Source organism: Bremia lactucae, linkage group LG2 (assembly GCF_004359215.1).
Source record: "Bremia lactucae strain SF5 linkage group LG2, whole genome shotgun sequence".
NCBI lineage: Eukaryota > Oomycota > Peronosporomycetes > Peronosporales > Peronosporaceae > Bremia > Bremia lactucae.
Window position 1 is genome coordinate 341516 of NC_090611.1, and position 13963 is coordinate 355478.

Genomic DNA, 13963 nt, shown 5'->3' on the forward strand with positions numbered 1-13963 from the left:
CGTCGATGATCTGCTGAGAACCCGTTCGTTCTCTGCAAAAATTACCGCTGACCGAATATCGGTTACGTAATCGTCCTCCGTGACGAGTACGCAGATCTGCTTGCTTTTACCAATATGCAGATCTCTCAAGAACCGTTTAGATTCTAGGGTTGGTAATTGAGTTATCTCCAAAGTTAATTACGGAGGCGCATACATATGAAGAGTATAAGTGCCTACTCCTGATCCGTCATCAACCAAAACATTCAATGTCTCGGTTTCTTTCTGGGATTAATCCACAGGCTGCCGAGGGATTAAAGGGCTCTGAGTGACAATTCGTTTGTCACTTTTAACTTCAAGGTTATAAGGGATACATCATCGCCAGGTGCAGAGACACATAATGATTGTGTGTCTGAAGCAATCTTTTTCAAGAGATTTGCAAAGTCTCTTGAGGTTGCAGGATCAGTAGGGCGCTGCGCCCCTACAGACCCCGATTTTTTTTGGTGGTCCGCCTCGCTGTTGCGATTTCGCAACAACGTCAGATCCGCGACCGTTGCCCTTTTTGGCATCTAGTCCATAATTACGTTCAGTACTTCTCGATACTAGGCGTAGGGCACTGCACTCATGAGCGTAGTGTCCTAACTTTTGACAGCGATGTCATTTTTGCAATCGCTTATTGTTCAAAATGCGAGGTATCTTGCTTTGGACATAAGATAGGTCCATAGGTTCTGGGCCTCCCAGCTCGTGGCTAAGAGTCATATGTGCTGGGCGTAAGCGTGAACATCACACTTGCTTTGCTTGAGTTGTAGAAGCTCTGATCGGCGCTGAACTCAGCCCTAGGCAGTTTAAATTGTCTGTTTGAGCCGGCCTTAAAAGCCTCTAGCGACCCAAAGACATATGGGTCGTGCAACTTAACGCCTATTGCCCAAGTTTTGGCACGACCTGCCAAATTGGATTGAGCAAATGCGACTTGCATTTGCTCGTCGACGATATGACGAGCCTTTATGGCATCGTCCAATTCGACGAACCACCTTAGAAGAGAGTCCTTCTCGACTCTTCTATACTTGGAGATGTCAATCTTTAAGGTTTTGCGACGACGCGTGTAGGTACAGGGGTCTGTTCCTGTTGTAACCTCAACAGTTCTGCCTGTTGAGAGCCTTGCTGACTTTGCAAGGCTACCTTCTCCTTCGCCTCGTCAAGTTCATGTTGTATGAACTTGGCGATGGCTGAATCGAGGGCATCTCTGTCCAAACCGGACAGCGTGGCCAAGATGGCATCATTCCTACGGTTGAACTCATTCGTTCGACTGCACTCCTTACTGTGTCGCTTAAAAAAGGAGTAGCTATCACGCGAAACGTGATGCGTATTTCCATTATCATCTAACATGTCCATGTTATAATTTTGGAACTACAATCTTATCTGTCTTTCTCTCTTTGCGCGCGTCCAGCGCTGACTGGACCGCGGAGCAAGTAGATATAATTGTCTATATCTACCAATGGATAAGTTTTTTGAATATAATCCTGTAAAGTAATATTTTCTAAATATTTTCTACCTTTTAGATAATATTAATTAACAACCTTTAAGTGTTAATTTTGTGTAACGACACACCCCGTTTCAGGGTACATTACAGTACAGACTTCTCGTGCCGTACCTAACCGAAATGATTCACTATTCACATCAAAGTTTACGTTAAGACTTACAAGTCATTCAGCAAAAGGCAACCAATGTGTTGCTCCGCAAACGCCAGTGGGTACGTACTTACAGAGTGGTCAAAAAGTTGCTTTGTTTACACAAAATAGCCTTTGCACGTTGTTGCAACAAACATTCCTTTTCGTCTCTAAAAGGCAATTAATTCCTTGCCATCCGATGTTCCTGCAAGTGAAGTTGCAACTGCACTTCATTCAAGAGCTCTGTGAACGCCGAGCACTCGAACGTCAAGAAAAAGAACGCTAGCACGTATTCAATCCCGCTTATGCCCACTAAACCCACGACCACGACCCACGACCACTTGAAAGCCACAATCGACAGCACGTGCATCGCAACGATTGCCACTGCCGCCACAAAAAACGCCACAGCACGCCACAAACGAAGGTGCCGCGCTGCAATGGCTTTGGTGCGCCCAATCGACAAGATACGATCGACCTCTCGAAGACACGCCGCATCCGCTTGGGCTTTTTCAGTCTCTTTTTCCACGTCAATAGCGTCGACTAGAGCCACTGAGGTCGTCTCTTGATCGACACTTAGAGCGCTTTTAATTGCCTTTTTAAACACAAACTCGGCACGGACACCAAAATGGTCCGACAAGGGCGTTTTTTCGCCTCGTTTGTCGGTAAAAAACCCTTTAAAGATACTACTATTGACCAAGTGCCACAGCGACAAATGTTGTGCATTGATTTTGTACATGATATAGTCCATACGCATGGGGTATTCCCCATACGAATATTTATTCTCAGGGGACGCAAATGTCAATCCATCTTCGTCATTTGTGTCGGTATAGGCGTCGCGTAACCCGAGTAATTGTTTGGGTACGCGAAGTTCCAAACAATTAGGCGACGAATTAAAATCGCCACAAACAATTGTGAGGTTATTTCGATTGGTTGCGGCAATAAATTGCGCGAGTTCGTAACTTTGACCTGTGCGGTGGCCCATGTAGAAATCCCCAGGACCGGGTTTCCCCAACGCGTTGTAATTGGCCACGAGGTGCGTGACATAGACATCAATTAGACCGGCGGGGGTTTCAATACGCAAGAGTCCGACACCTTTATTCGCAACAAAATCCGACTCGTGGAGCGCATAAGGACGTCCACTGAGACTGAAGGAGTGATAGAGCGCACTGGCAATTGGAAAGGTCGATAATACGAGCAGCCCTGTGCCAAAGGAATCGGCCCCCATGGGCACTGGAAACCCCACGGCAGGATTAAAGTAGTGGTAGTAATGAAACCCACTCTGTTGGGCTTTTGTGATAATAAGGTTACGTTCGCGAAGGTGCCAAATTTCTTGCAAAACCACAAGCTCAAACTCCGTGGAAATGGCACTGGCAATTTCAATTGCGCGCTCGGTACATTTTGGGGCCACTGGAAGACCTAAAAAAAAATGATATTTGTTGATAAAAGAACAATTTCGTTGTTAAAAGGCCTTGAGTGGCACGTTAAAGGTCTTTTCATAACGCACAATAAAAAAACGTACCCCAGGCATTGAGACTGAGTACACGGAGCTGGACTGTTTCCGTATCCTCTTCTGTCCATCGTGGCCACGTTGCTTGAGATGGTTTGGGTGTGGCCACTGGATCGAGGTTAAACATTTCTAGCAACACACGCTGGCGGAGTCGCTCCACGACGTGCACCTCCTTCATATCCACGTCGTCTGTAAAAGTCAGCGACCGCTCGTCTTTTTTTGTGCAGTGCGTCGTCGATGTTTCAACACGACGTCAGATTTGAGTGCCCTGTTAGAATGAATAAGTAATACTTTGGGTGAAACTTTATCCTGATACATTTTATAGACTTACTTCACTTGGTCAACTTTCGTTGTCTTATTCGATATCGGAGGGAACTAACGGATGCTACATCACGAGTGTGAAATTTACCGTCACATACCGGTATTGTGTAAGCGCCATTGCGATTAAAATGATGGCTAAATTATGCTGGCTTCTGTCAATGCAGAAATAAGGTGTGCTCCGTCGCGCTATCTAATATTTATGTGCTTTACGGTTTGTAATCTTTGGAGTTTCGATCAAAGGCACGATGGAAAGCAATTTGATCCATTGTTTAAGCCTGCGCAAGATTTTGGGCATTTTAAGCTTAGACGGCAAAGTTGCTAAATTCGCCATAAAAATAGTCGCAGCTAAAGTGTTTGTGAGGACGGCTAGCCAGTTCTCGAGACTTTGGCAAACAGAAGTCGATCAGAACCACTATACAGCTGCACATTTAGTAACGAAGTGTGTGATGCAGGACGCTAACAGAACTGACAACCGGGTTTCCAGATACATATTATCGATATTGTCAATGTATGTATGCCCTGAATACGACCATATTTTTACCCACGTTCGATATCTTACCTCGTAGTTCTTGTAGACCTTTGCTTGTCTCATTCGATGCGCTTGTCTTTTTCATGACAATAGCACAGATGAGTGAGATGAAAAGCACGACGTAGCGATTTACAAGAATGAGTCATACTGTTCGGGACTACCACGCACGGCAGAAACCTTTTTTTGCAATTCTACACGTACTATATAAAATTTGGTTAAGGGCGGTCAGCGCTTCGTGGCCGCTATATTTCACCACTAATCTTCATAAGCATTGGAGTATAGGAAGGCCTTTGATCATCACAGCTATTATTTCCGAGATCATTCAACCTGCTTGTTATGAGTAGTTCCGTACTTGCTCGAGCTGCCACTTTTGTGAAATTGGGTTCATCAAAAAAGCACATGAGCAGCAGGAAAAAATACGGTAGCTGAAATATATATGCTCTGTGACATTATGGGCTCGTTATCGTCTCATAGTGCAAGAAAACAGTTGCCGACAAAATAAGAACAAAATAGGAACATTTCGCAAGTTGTTTAGAAACACCCGATCTGAAAACCACGTTTATGCCGGACAACGTCTTTCCTTAGCAACAGAGCGATTAACCGCCTCTATTTATTTGCCCATCGACATTTAGTCCTAGTATTGTATCGTAAACGTCGTTCACTTTTCAATTCTTCAGCTCGTTCACAAGCTTCAGTACTTCTTCCGTCTTAACAATTAAACAAGAAATGCGTCACCACTACATCGTGCTCCTCAGCGCAATAATCGCTTCTGATGCTTTTATGCGAACAAGCGCGACGAATGATTCAAATGCGAGGGTCAAGGAGCACCTAAACAATGACAACGATGACGATGAAAGAGGGCTGGATGTTCTGAAATCGATTTTTAGAAGTAAAGCCACACATACTAACAGTGGGACTTGGAACCAGAATCTGGCGGACATGGTTCATGAGAAGAAAAGCTTCAAGTCAGTTCTGGATTCAATGGGACTAACAAAAGGGAACTTCGAAAAACTATCCGATAACAAGTTACTCGTCTGGATACAGTATACTAGTGCTGCGGGGAAGAAGAAAAAAAGTCGTGTTTCGGTGCTACAGAAACAGCTTGCAATGAACGACCAAGATTTTCATAGCCTTCTGTATACGACAAGCCGCAAGAATCCAGCTTTTCGCGCTCTTCTCTGGGAATTTGAGGAACAAAGGGGCCTGTCACGATCTGTCTTTTGATCCGCGCAAGTCGAGATAGTTTTTGTTACCATTGTTTAATGATGACATGAATTGACAAATCTTAAATTGAATGTTTTGTTTTTGCCTTTCAATGCCTCGTGTCGTCTGATCCTTAAGCTCGACTTAGCAATGGCTCCTATCTAATGATGTCGAGACCTTTTTCTTGGTTATTAATTCCCACAGTCATGTCGAAATGGCTCTTTTTCCAAGTCCTTAAAACGAGTTTTTACAATGGCAACGCAATATTCGAGCGAGTTCCTATGCATGCAAATCAAAAAAACGTAGCTCTCTATGACATCCGGCTCTCTTTGGTCAGTTGAAAGCGCCCCAATCAAAACGCTTCTCCAATTCGGTCGTGTGGGTGGCATCAAGTAACTCAGTTTGCGCACGAGGAGCGGATTCCAATACAAATGGGTCATCCAGTGTCGGAACAGGCGCGGTAGCAGCTTGGAACGTTCCCCCGGTTTTATCTTCCTTTGTGTCACGTTGTAGTACAAAATTTACGCGCGTGGCCGACTTCTTAATCGTCTGTAACTCTCCCACTGTTAACGCGCCTTTCGACAATCCCAACGCCGAATGTTTGGCTTCCACGTGACCTTGTACCTTTAAATCAGTCGATTTCAAGCAAACAGTCGTAGCGACAGACCCACTCTGCTTCCCTGCTAGTAATCGTGCGATAATCTTCGCTTTCACCGTCATGAGTTGCGCAGTCTGATGCTGCAAGATCATTAGTTCTTGCGTCAAGTGGCTTGTTTTCTCCAATAAACTGTCCCGCACATCGTCGGAAGTGGCCACTTTCAATGATGCCACGGTCTTCATTTGCGTTTCAATTTGCAAACTTTGAATCTCTTGCTTGGCCTCGTGCACGTATTGTTGCAACAAGGACTTTAAATCCGTTATTGCTTCGAACGACCTTGTGGAGGTTGGAATGGAATATCCGAGTCCGTTTACTTGATTTAAAAGATTTACAAGACAAGCTTGGAAGCTCGTAAGTGCGTTTGTTTCGGATTCATCCACACGTTGTAGAACCTTGGCTTCCTCTTGCTTTTTATGAATCCCTATACTGACAAACTCACGTAGCGACGTTGCGTTCCGAAAGAGTTCGAGGGATTGGGCAGTAGACCAATGAGATTTGTTGGAAATGTCAAAGGAAGAGATGGAAGGTTTTAAGAAACTATCATTTGATGCCTTCGAGATTTCTGGAAAAGGAGCGAGAAACGGATCCTCTCGTAACCTCTCGGGCGTCAGATTCAGTAGTGGAAACAAATAACTCGGAAACGTGGGCGGAATCGAAACCAAGTTCCGTTTCGTAATACACACGATCAAGTGCATGCCCATGACAAACTCGGTTTCGTTCATGCGGTCCTTGTCGCGGAGCAAGTGCTGCTCTTTGATACGGGCGTACAGCTCCTGCACTTGGGCTTCTGGAAGACTCGACTTACGATAAAAGTCCAGAGCTGTGGTGCGAGAGATCCACGTGTTGCTAGCTCCATTGCTTAGTTTTGCATAGAATGCGCAGTAGCGTGTATGCTCGAGCTCGATCATCGTATAAAGCTGTGGATCAAGCTGGCCATTGTCACTCGCGAGTGTCATGATTCTTTGAAAATGGGAACATGATGTGGTGCACGCCAATACGACGTTTAACTTAGAAACAAGATGAAAAGCTGTTAAGAAATAAAGTTTTCGTTCACCCAATTAATGGAAATACCCAAACATCGTATTGAAATAGAAGCGATTATAATTATGCACAAGAACATAAAAAGCGAGTCAAGAGCTTCTCTTAAGCCGCTGGCGGCGCTAACCCCATGAAAGGCGTGACTTGCACGTTCAGAGGACCTTTGACTGGAATGGTGAGCGAGAATTCATACGTGAACGACCATGGATCGTCGACAGTCGTAATGTCAAACTTGCTAAAGAGTGTGGCCATTGCCAATTTGATCTCCATTAAGGCAAATTTCTGACCAATGCACACGTGCTGACCGGATCCAAAGCCACTAAAGACGTACGGCGAAAAGACCCGGAGCTTGCCCGTCTGTGCGTCAATCATTCGTTCGGGCTTGAATTCAAGGCAATCATCTCCCCACGTCTTGCGATTTCGAGCATTACAATACGAAGACATCATGATGGACTGTCCCTTTTGAATGAACGTGCCATCAATTAACGTCGTATCTTGCATGGCTTCACGCACAATAAATCCTGTCGATGGATGCAATCGAATATTCTCTTTAATCGTCGCTTCCAAGTACACGAGACTCTCAAGTTGCGCGTGTGTCGGGACCTTGATCTCGCCTGTAATTAATCCAGGCACGACGCGATGGATTTCTTCCCGGATTTTACGCAATACATTCGGATAGCGATTCATATTGACAATAAACCAGCCCATACTGTGCGCCGTCGAGTCTTTTCCGGCAAACACAAAGGTCATGACCATATCCCGCATAATTGTTGCGTCGTCGTCTTCCATCTGTATGTTTTCCGTCTCTTTCAATCGTTTTTCTAAAAACATCGAGACAAGGTCTTTTGCTTCCATTTCTTTGCCTTGGGCTGCAAGTGCGGCTTTTCGATTCATGGAATCGACAATGACGTTTGAAATAAAAGCATTCATGATCTGAAGATTGTCCATCAAGATCTTTTCCCATCCAATATGGAGGTATTTCTTAACCTTCCAGAGCCACAAAGGCGATTGAATACGTACACCAAAAGCCACGGATCCTTCATTAAAAGCAGTGAGAAATTCATGATCGTCTGCCCGGTCGAGCGTGTCTTTTAACGTCTCCATGTCGATTCCAAAACCAATTTTACCAATGGCATCCATTGTAAAGTGACTAAGTTCTTTTTTCATACTAAAAGACTCGCGACGCTTGGCGTAGACATTTAAAACGTCGACAAACGTGCTTAAGAGATCACATACCGTCGTTTCCATGGCTTCACGCATCCTTTGCATTGAAAACAAATGACTGGCCGTCTTGCGATGATAAAACCACGGAGCACCGTCGGAAATGACCATGCCGTTGCCAAAGATATCAAAGCTAATGGAACGCGCGACAGGACCCCGTAGAAACACGTTGGCTTGCGTCACGAGCACGTCTTTGAACAATTCGGGCGATGACAGCACAATCATGGCGGGACGACCGGGAATTGCGTACATCCACGGACGATTCTCAAACGCAATCGACTGATCATTGAGCCAATCGTGAAAGCGTTCCGCGTGGCCACCAATGTCGAGGATGTTTTTTAAAAAAGGCAGCGTAGTTGGAGGCACGAGCGGCAAGAGTCGGTTTTCAACCGAGGCTTTTGGTTTCGTTACATGCACGAGCAACGAAAGACCAAATGTCACGGCCACGGCAGAGGTCACGGCAACAGCAGCATCCGTTTGGACCCCCAAGAGCTCTGATATGGCTTCCATGATTTCGAATTCTTTAATGAAGTGACGTGACTGGACCTCGTGGGGTCTTTTTGAGTTTTACTCGAAAGAATTTGAGGCTTTTTTTTCGATCAGATGAGGCGTTGAAGCAGTACTCGAAAAAAGCAAATGGTTCCTAAAGCAAGCGGTACTTTTTGCTTTTTTTTGAAGGACCATTGTTTGAAAAGTCGAGCTGTCTATGTTACTATGATTTCTTAGGCTTTTGAAGAAAAACTTGTAAAACATGGACACTGGGGTAGATTTTGGCGACATTGTCGGTCGTAAATAGTTTCTTTTTAGCTTGGTCGAAGAATGAATGGTTACAATGAGATGCTATATCAATCAACGACACGGGAAGCAGAACTTGCTCTTTTATGCTAGTATTTAATGGGTACGCCGAGTTGAGATCTACATGTGTTTAAAAGGACCATTTAGGCGAGATATAATGACACCCGGCATTATTTTAGAAAATACTTGCAGAAATAAATCAGTTTAAATACGATGACGCATGACAGCTCGGGAAGATTATTTGCAGTATTCTTCCTTACAGACCGGATCTTCCCACAATCTTCTATCCTCCCGTAGCCTCCTGGAAACGGTAGTAGACCGGAACTGCTGCATTGAGGAAAAGATACTGTAGAAATATCAGCTGCAGACGATTTGATATAAGTTTCCAAGAGACGGTGCAATAATTTCCAGAAACGGATCTTTGTCAGTCAGCATTTCTTGTACCCATAAATTTATGACAACTCGATTCATTCTGCTGGCTTTCAGACAGCAGAATCTAAGATGAAAATTGTGTTTTCACAAATCTGTCTATGGTGTGGTAGTGACAATCGTACTGCAGCTGCTGCGGGCATCTGCAAAAAATAAGAAAGGCGTAATGACAGCTCAGAATATTGATTTTTGCTTGTTTCGAGAATTCATCAGTACCTTGCACACTTCTGTAGAAAAAATTATTTTTCTTGCGGTGCGAGAACACGAATCGTTGGAGGCGTTGGGACCAGGTTTTGACAAAAAAATAATTATATTTCGGTGGAATTTAACGTGGTATCATGGTGGGGATTGTAATGGCGGCTTTTCCACCAACTTTGAGATTACCCTATTTCATAAATAATCCTTGCTCAAGTCGTACGAATGTAGCATAACATATGAAACTTGTAAGCACTTCTTATTAATGAGGTACAGTCCTCCCTCTAGTGACGTATCCCCCGAAAACTCTTACCTTCCGCTAACTTATAGAATTTGACGGGAGAAACGTATACTTTCCAGAAAATAATTTTGTATACACATTGTGACGACACTTACCCTATTGAGCAGCAGAAATATTAATTTTTGTTAGTAGCACAAACCAACGAGCGTAACGTGAATACGAGCATGTAGATATCTAAAACGGAGAAAGCGCGCGACACTATCTGACTTGTAAGTACTGATTACTATGATATAACTCCTACTACATTTCCGCAATAAAAACGAGGCAAACCCAAACCTGTTTAATTTTCCTTTTACTTATTTGCACTCATGGGGCTTCGACCATATGTAATATGCATCTGGACTAGTCTCTTAACTTATGCACATGCGTCATTACTACAGTTTTTCGGATTATTGTATATATCACTACAATACACCCGAATAATTGGAGCTATTACGTATTATATTACCTTGTTCGTACCCGTGAGCCATTCATCTTTAATATTTGATTGCTCAAGTGTAACGGGGCACTACGACTTGTACTGCTTCAGTACAAGTCCACTTCGCACTGCTTCATTGCGAGTGGTGCCTTACGTCACTTCACGTACACTAGTACGTGCAGAGGAAGACTTCTCTTTAAGACACTTACTTTAAGGAGGGTTACATGAAAACTGTATCATTATAATTAAGTTTCTCTTCTTTCTATCTGTTAATGCTAACTTAATTATAAACTAATACTAAACATGCAATTGAAATGTTATCTGTCTCTCTCTTTGTTTACGTTTACATTTGATTAGTCTGCATACAAATAGATATAACGGCTTATACCTATTTATGGATAAGATTTCCGAGCATTACTATATAAAGTAATATTCTCCAAATATTATCTACCTTTTAGATAATATCTGAATTAACAACCTTAAGTGTTATTTCATGTAACGATACACCCCATTACATCACCCCTCCCTTAAACGACCATCACTCTGACTGTCATTGAATAGGGTGGTCAGTATAAGACCACTTAATTAAAAAATGATGTTGATTAGTCAGAACCATCACTGTAAATTCTATCGCATGAAGAATAAATCCATGCCGGCTGCTGGTAGTGCGGCGCCTTCGGCTGCGGTTCATGCAGCCGCGGGTGACACACTAATGTCTCTTGCGGCAGACGGAACGTCTGCCGTAGTATCTTCTTCTCGCGCACTAGATGTTGCGGGTGCACGTGGTGGTAAACCACGTGAATTTGACCCCTTTTTGGAGGCCGACTACGAATGAGAGTCGGACGAAATGGCCGACTCGGGGAGAATAGAACAGTCGCCTAATAGACGTCAGGCGGCTGACTATGAGCCTTCGAAAGAGGGGGCTTATTCTGATAGACGAGTTAATAGTCTGTTGGTTCCGACGATGAAGATATTTCCTCATCGCCCGTTCCGTCTCCCATACTATCACCTGCATCTGTTTCTGTGCAAGGTGATGACGATGGCTAAGCCATCGTAATAAAAGTTCTTCTGGAAACCCAGCTTCAGTGGGTACCACTCAGGGAAGTGCAGACAATAAATGTCTCGTCTCGCCCTTGAAAAGAAGCCGTAGCTTTTGCCCGAACAGCTAATCAAGAGCTTGTCTGAAGAGACTACTCCTCACAATAAATATCCCTTATTTATTGCGACAAAGCTACATGGCCTTGATCCCAGCGCGAAGAACTTTCGCGCTGAGGAAGATTTCTATCTCGATGCTTTTCTAAAGCATCGATGGTATAGTGGCAACAATAAGCGAGATAAACTCTCGCTTATGCAAGCCTGGAGCTAGTTCATTCGCAATGTCAAAGACATTGGACGCGAAGCTTGGCTTCAAAGACTTAACGCGATTCGCGTTAAGTTTCACAAACGAACTACAAACGGTGCAAAATATAAATTGCATCAGTTGTCACGTGAGGCTGGGCTTCCATGCCTCACGTGGGGTGATCCCTGTCCGTGTTGTGTTGACAACACGAGAGAGTAAAAGGGGATGTATGTTCCCTTTCTTCGCCCTGGGGAAGAACTCGCATCTCTATTGAGATGCGGGATGAGATTGACGGTTTGCAATCGATTTACAAGCGCCAGAGGCACGTGTTTCCCGATGGACCTTCTGAACCATCGAATGGGTCTCGTCGTAGGCCCTCAACGTCAGCAACCAGCTGGGAACGAGGCTCCCAGCTGTCATGTCAAGGTGGATAAACGCACCAGCGAACAAGATAACTCGTTCGCTGCCCCTTCAAATCACGGTGGTTTTGGATACGTTCCACAAGGAAACATTGGCCACCGTGGGAATCCACCAATGGTTGTGGTGGAGGAGGAAAAAAATAGATCCGAACCGTGTGTCGGATGTAGAGTCGAAGATCGACAAAATCGATCGCTTCCTCCATGATTTGGAGGAGGGACTTGACCACGAGCGTGGCAAGCGTCGCTCGTTGGAGCAGACGGTGCAGGCTCACCATATCGAGCGGTTGGAAGACCGTTCGAAGAGTGGGTACTCTATGTTGGAATACGAACGGAAATATCACGCTTTTCGTGATGAGCTGTCGTCAGCTAATCGCAGTTTCGAGGATACTCGAAACCAGCGTGAGAAACTCCAGATTCAACATGAGAATCTGGTTCGCGATCACAAGAATCTTTTAGGGATTCTTGAAAAGGGCGGTCATATCCGTCCTCGGAAGAAACCGCGTACTGATGGTACGCGCGAGCCGACCAACAAAAAACGTAGGATGCGAACGCATCCTACGTGGCAATTATATTGTGTACGCATTGCCTCTGCGATGCAGTACACGAATGGCCCAATGAACTTGGGTAGTAGTTTACTGCTACTCACATTAGTGATTACACGCATAGGTAGGTTAACCGTAGAGAATAGCACTCGATCATTACTTCTAATTGAATGAACATTTGCTCTTTCATGTTTGTCTGCATTCCGTTCTGACGGTCCACTACGTTAGCAATGGAATCCTAAACGAAACGGATTATTGATTGTGGAATTAGCAGAAACTCTTCTGCCGACTCATTTGTTGTCTTTTTCAGTACGCTTTGTGCGGACTGCCATGAGATCTTTCTCATCTTCGATGTAAATTTCTTCGACATCGACATCACTCGCGTCGTTGTTAACTTCGACGCGTGATGAGCATGAGCCAGAAGTGGTGTTGCTCATGCGAGCCCCCCCCTAAATTAGAGGATCCCTCTAATTGGGTGGATGTGCGCTGTAGACGCATGCACGGAATTATTAATGGCGAATACGACCATCGGTAAAAACTCGCTCTAAATCGGATACGATTGGACGTAATCTCGAAGTATCTCTTCGAGGACGCGATTTACGCGTTCCGTCTGACCATCTGTCTCTGGATGATCAGAAGTTGGCATAGTCAGCCGTGTTCCGAGAGACCGGAACACGGATTGCCAAAACTCCGCCGTAAACCGTGGATCTCTATCCGAGACCAGTTCACGGGGTAACCCGTGGAGTTTGAATACCGTGTCGATAAAGACACGGGCACAGCCCGGAGCCGTGATCGACTCTGGTACTGCAGCAAGATGTACCATCTTGCTGAATCTGTCTACAAAAACAAGGATTCCATTGTTTTTGTGATCGTCTTCGGGAAATCCGAAGACGAAGTCCATAGATACGGACTGCCAACACTCTGCCGGAAGTGGTAGAGGTTGAAGAGGTGCACGGGATGAAGGGCTAGGCTTCACCCGTTGACAAACCTCGCAAGCACGAATGTACTTGCGCACAAACTGATACTGGCGGGGCCAGTAAAAGTATCGACTTACCGTGAGGTAAGTCTTCTCACGTCCACGATGTCCACTTGTTGGAGCATCGTGACACTCATACATGATGCGCAAGCGCAAATCATTGTGAGTCGGGACGACGACACGTGGGGTGTCGCCGGTAACGGCTGTGTAATACAATAAGCCGTTACGTGTTGTGTATCGATCGGATGACGATCGATATAAAGCCGGTAGATCTTTAAAAGATTTATCGGATGGATTCATTAAATGATCCATCAGACAAAGAAGGTCCTTATCTTCTTTATAGGCTTTCTTTATTTCATCAACTAAGGTTGATGATGGAACACATGTAGTGAGTGTTGCAACAGTGGGATTGTTTTCACTGTTGGAGTG

At 44.6% G+C, this 13963-nt stretch overlaps 4 protein-coding genes across 4 annotated transcripts; 1 reads left to right on the forward strand and 3 right to left on the reverse strand.

Moving 5' to 3' along the window:
- Nucleotides 1-1499: 1499 nt before the first annotated feature.
- CCR75_009144 (uncharacterized protein) lies at nucleotides 1500-3358 on the reverse strand. The gene is made up of 2 exons (XM_067967189.1): nucleotides 3163-3358; nucleotides 1500-3059 (listed from the first exon to the last, which is right to left on the reverse strand). Exons 1-2 carry the CDS (start codon nucleotides 3326-3328, stop codon nucleotides 1825-1827), a joined length of 1401 nt encoding a protein of 466 aa, XP_067818609.1. The 5' UTR covers nucleotides 3329-3358; the 3' UTR covers nucleotides 1500-1824.
- A 1368-nt stretch (nucleotides 3359-4726) lies between these two features.
- On the forward strand, nucleotides 4727-5224 carry CCR75_009145 (uncharacterized protein; the record flags this gene model as incomplete). Its single annotated transcript, XM_067967190.1, has 1 exon — nucleotides 4727-5224. The coding sequence occupies one exon, from the start codon at nucleotides 4727-4729 to the stop codon at nucleotides 5222-5224; it is 498 nt and encodes a 165-aa protein (XP_067818608.1).
- A 312-nt stretch (nucleotides 5225-5536) lies between these two features.
- Nucleotides 5537-6817, reverse strand: CCR75_009146 (uncharacterized protein; the record flags this gene model as incomplete). The annotated part of the gene is made up of 1 exon (XM_067967191.1): nucleotides 5537-6817. One exon carries the CDS (start codon nucleotides 6815-6817, stop codon nucleotides 5537-5539), a length of 1281 nt encoding a protein of 426 aa, XP_067818611.1.
- Nucleotides 6818-7004: 187 nt separating this feature from the next.
- CCR75_009147 (uncharacterized protein) lies at nucleotides 7005-8630 on the reverse strand (the record flags this gene model as incomplete). The annotated part of the gene is made up of 1 exon (XM_067967192.1): nucleotides 7005-8630. One exon carries the CDS (start codon nucleotides 8628-8630, stop codon nucleotides 7005-7007), a length of 1626 nt encoding a protein of 541 aa, XP_067818610.1.
- Nucleotides 8631-13963: the final 5333 nt, after the last annotated feature.

Coding starts and splice junctions, on each gene's coding strand:
- CCR75_009144 (XM_067967189.1), bottom strand. CDS start 3,328: ATGAAGGAGGTGCACGTCGTGGAGCGACTCCGCCAGCGTGTGTTGCTA. Junction 3,060..3,162: donor ACTCAGTCTCAATGCCTGGG/GTACGTTTTTTT, acceptor ATTTTTTTTTAG/GTCTTCCAGTGGCCCCAAAA.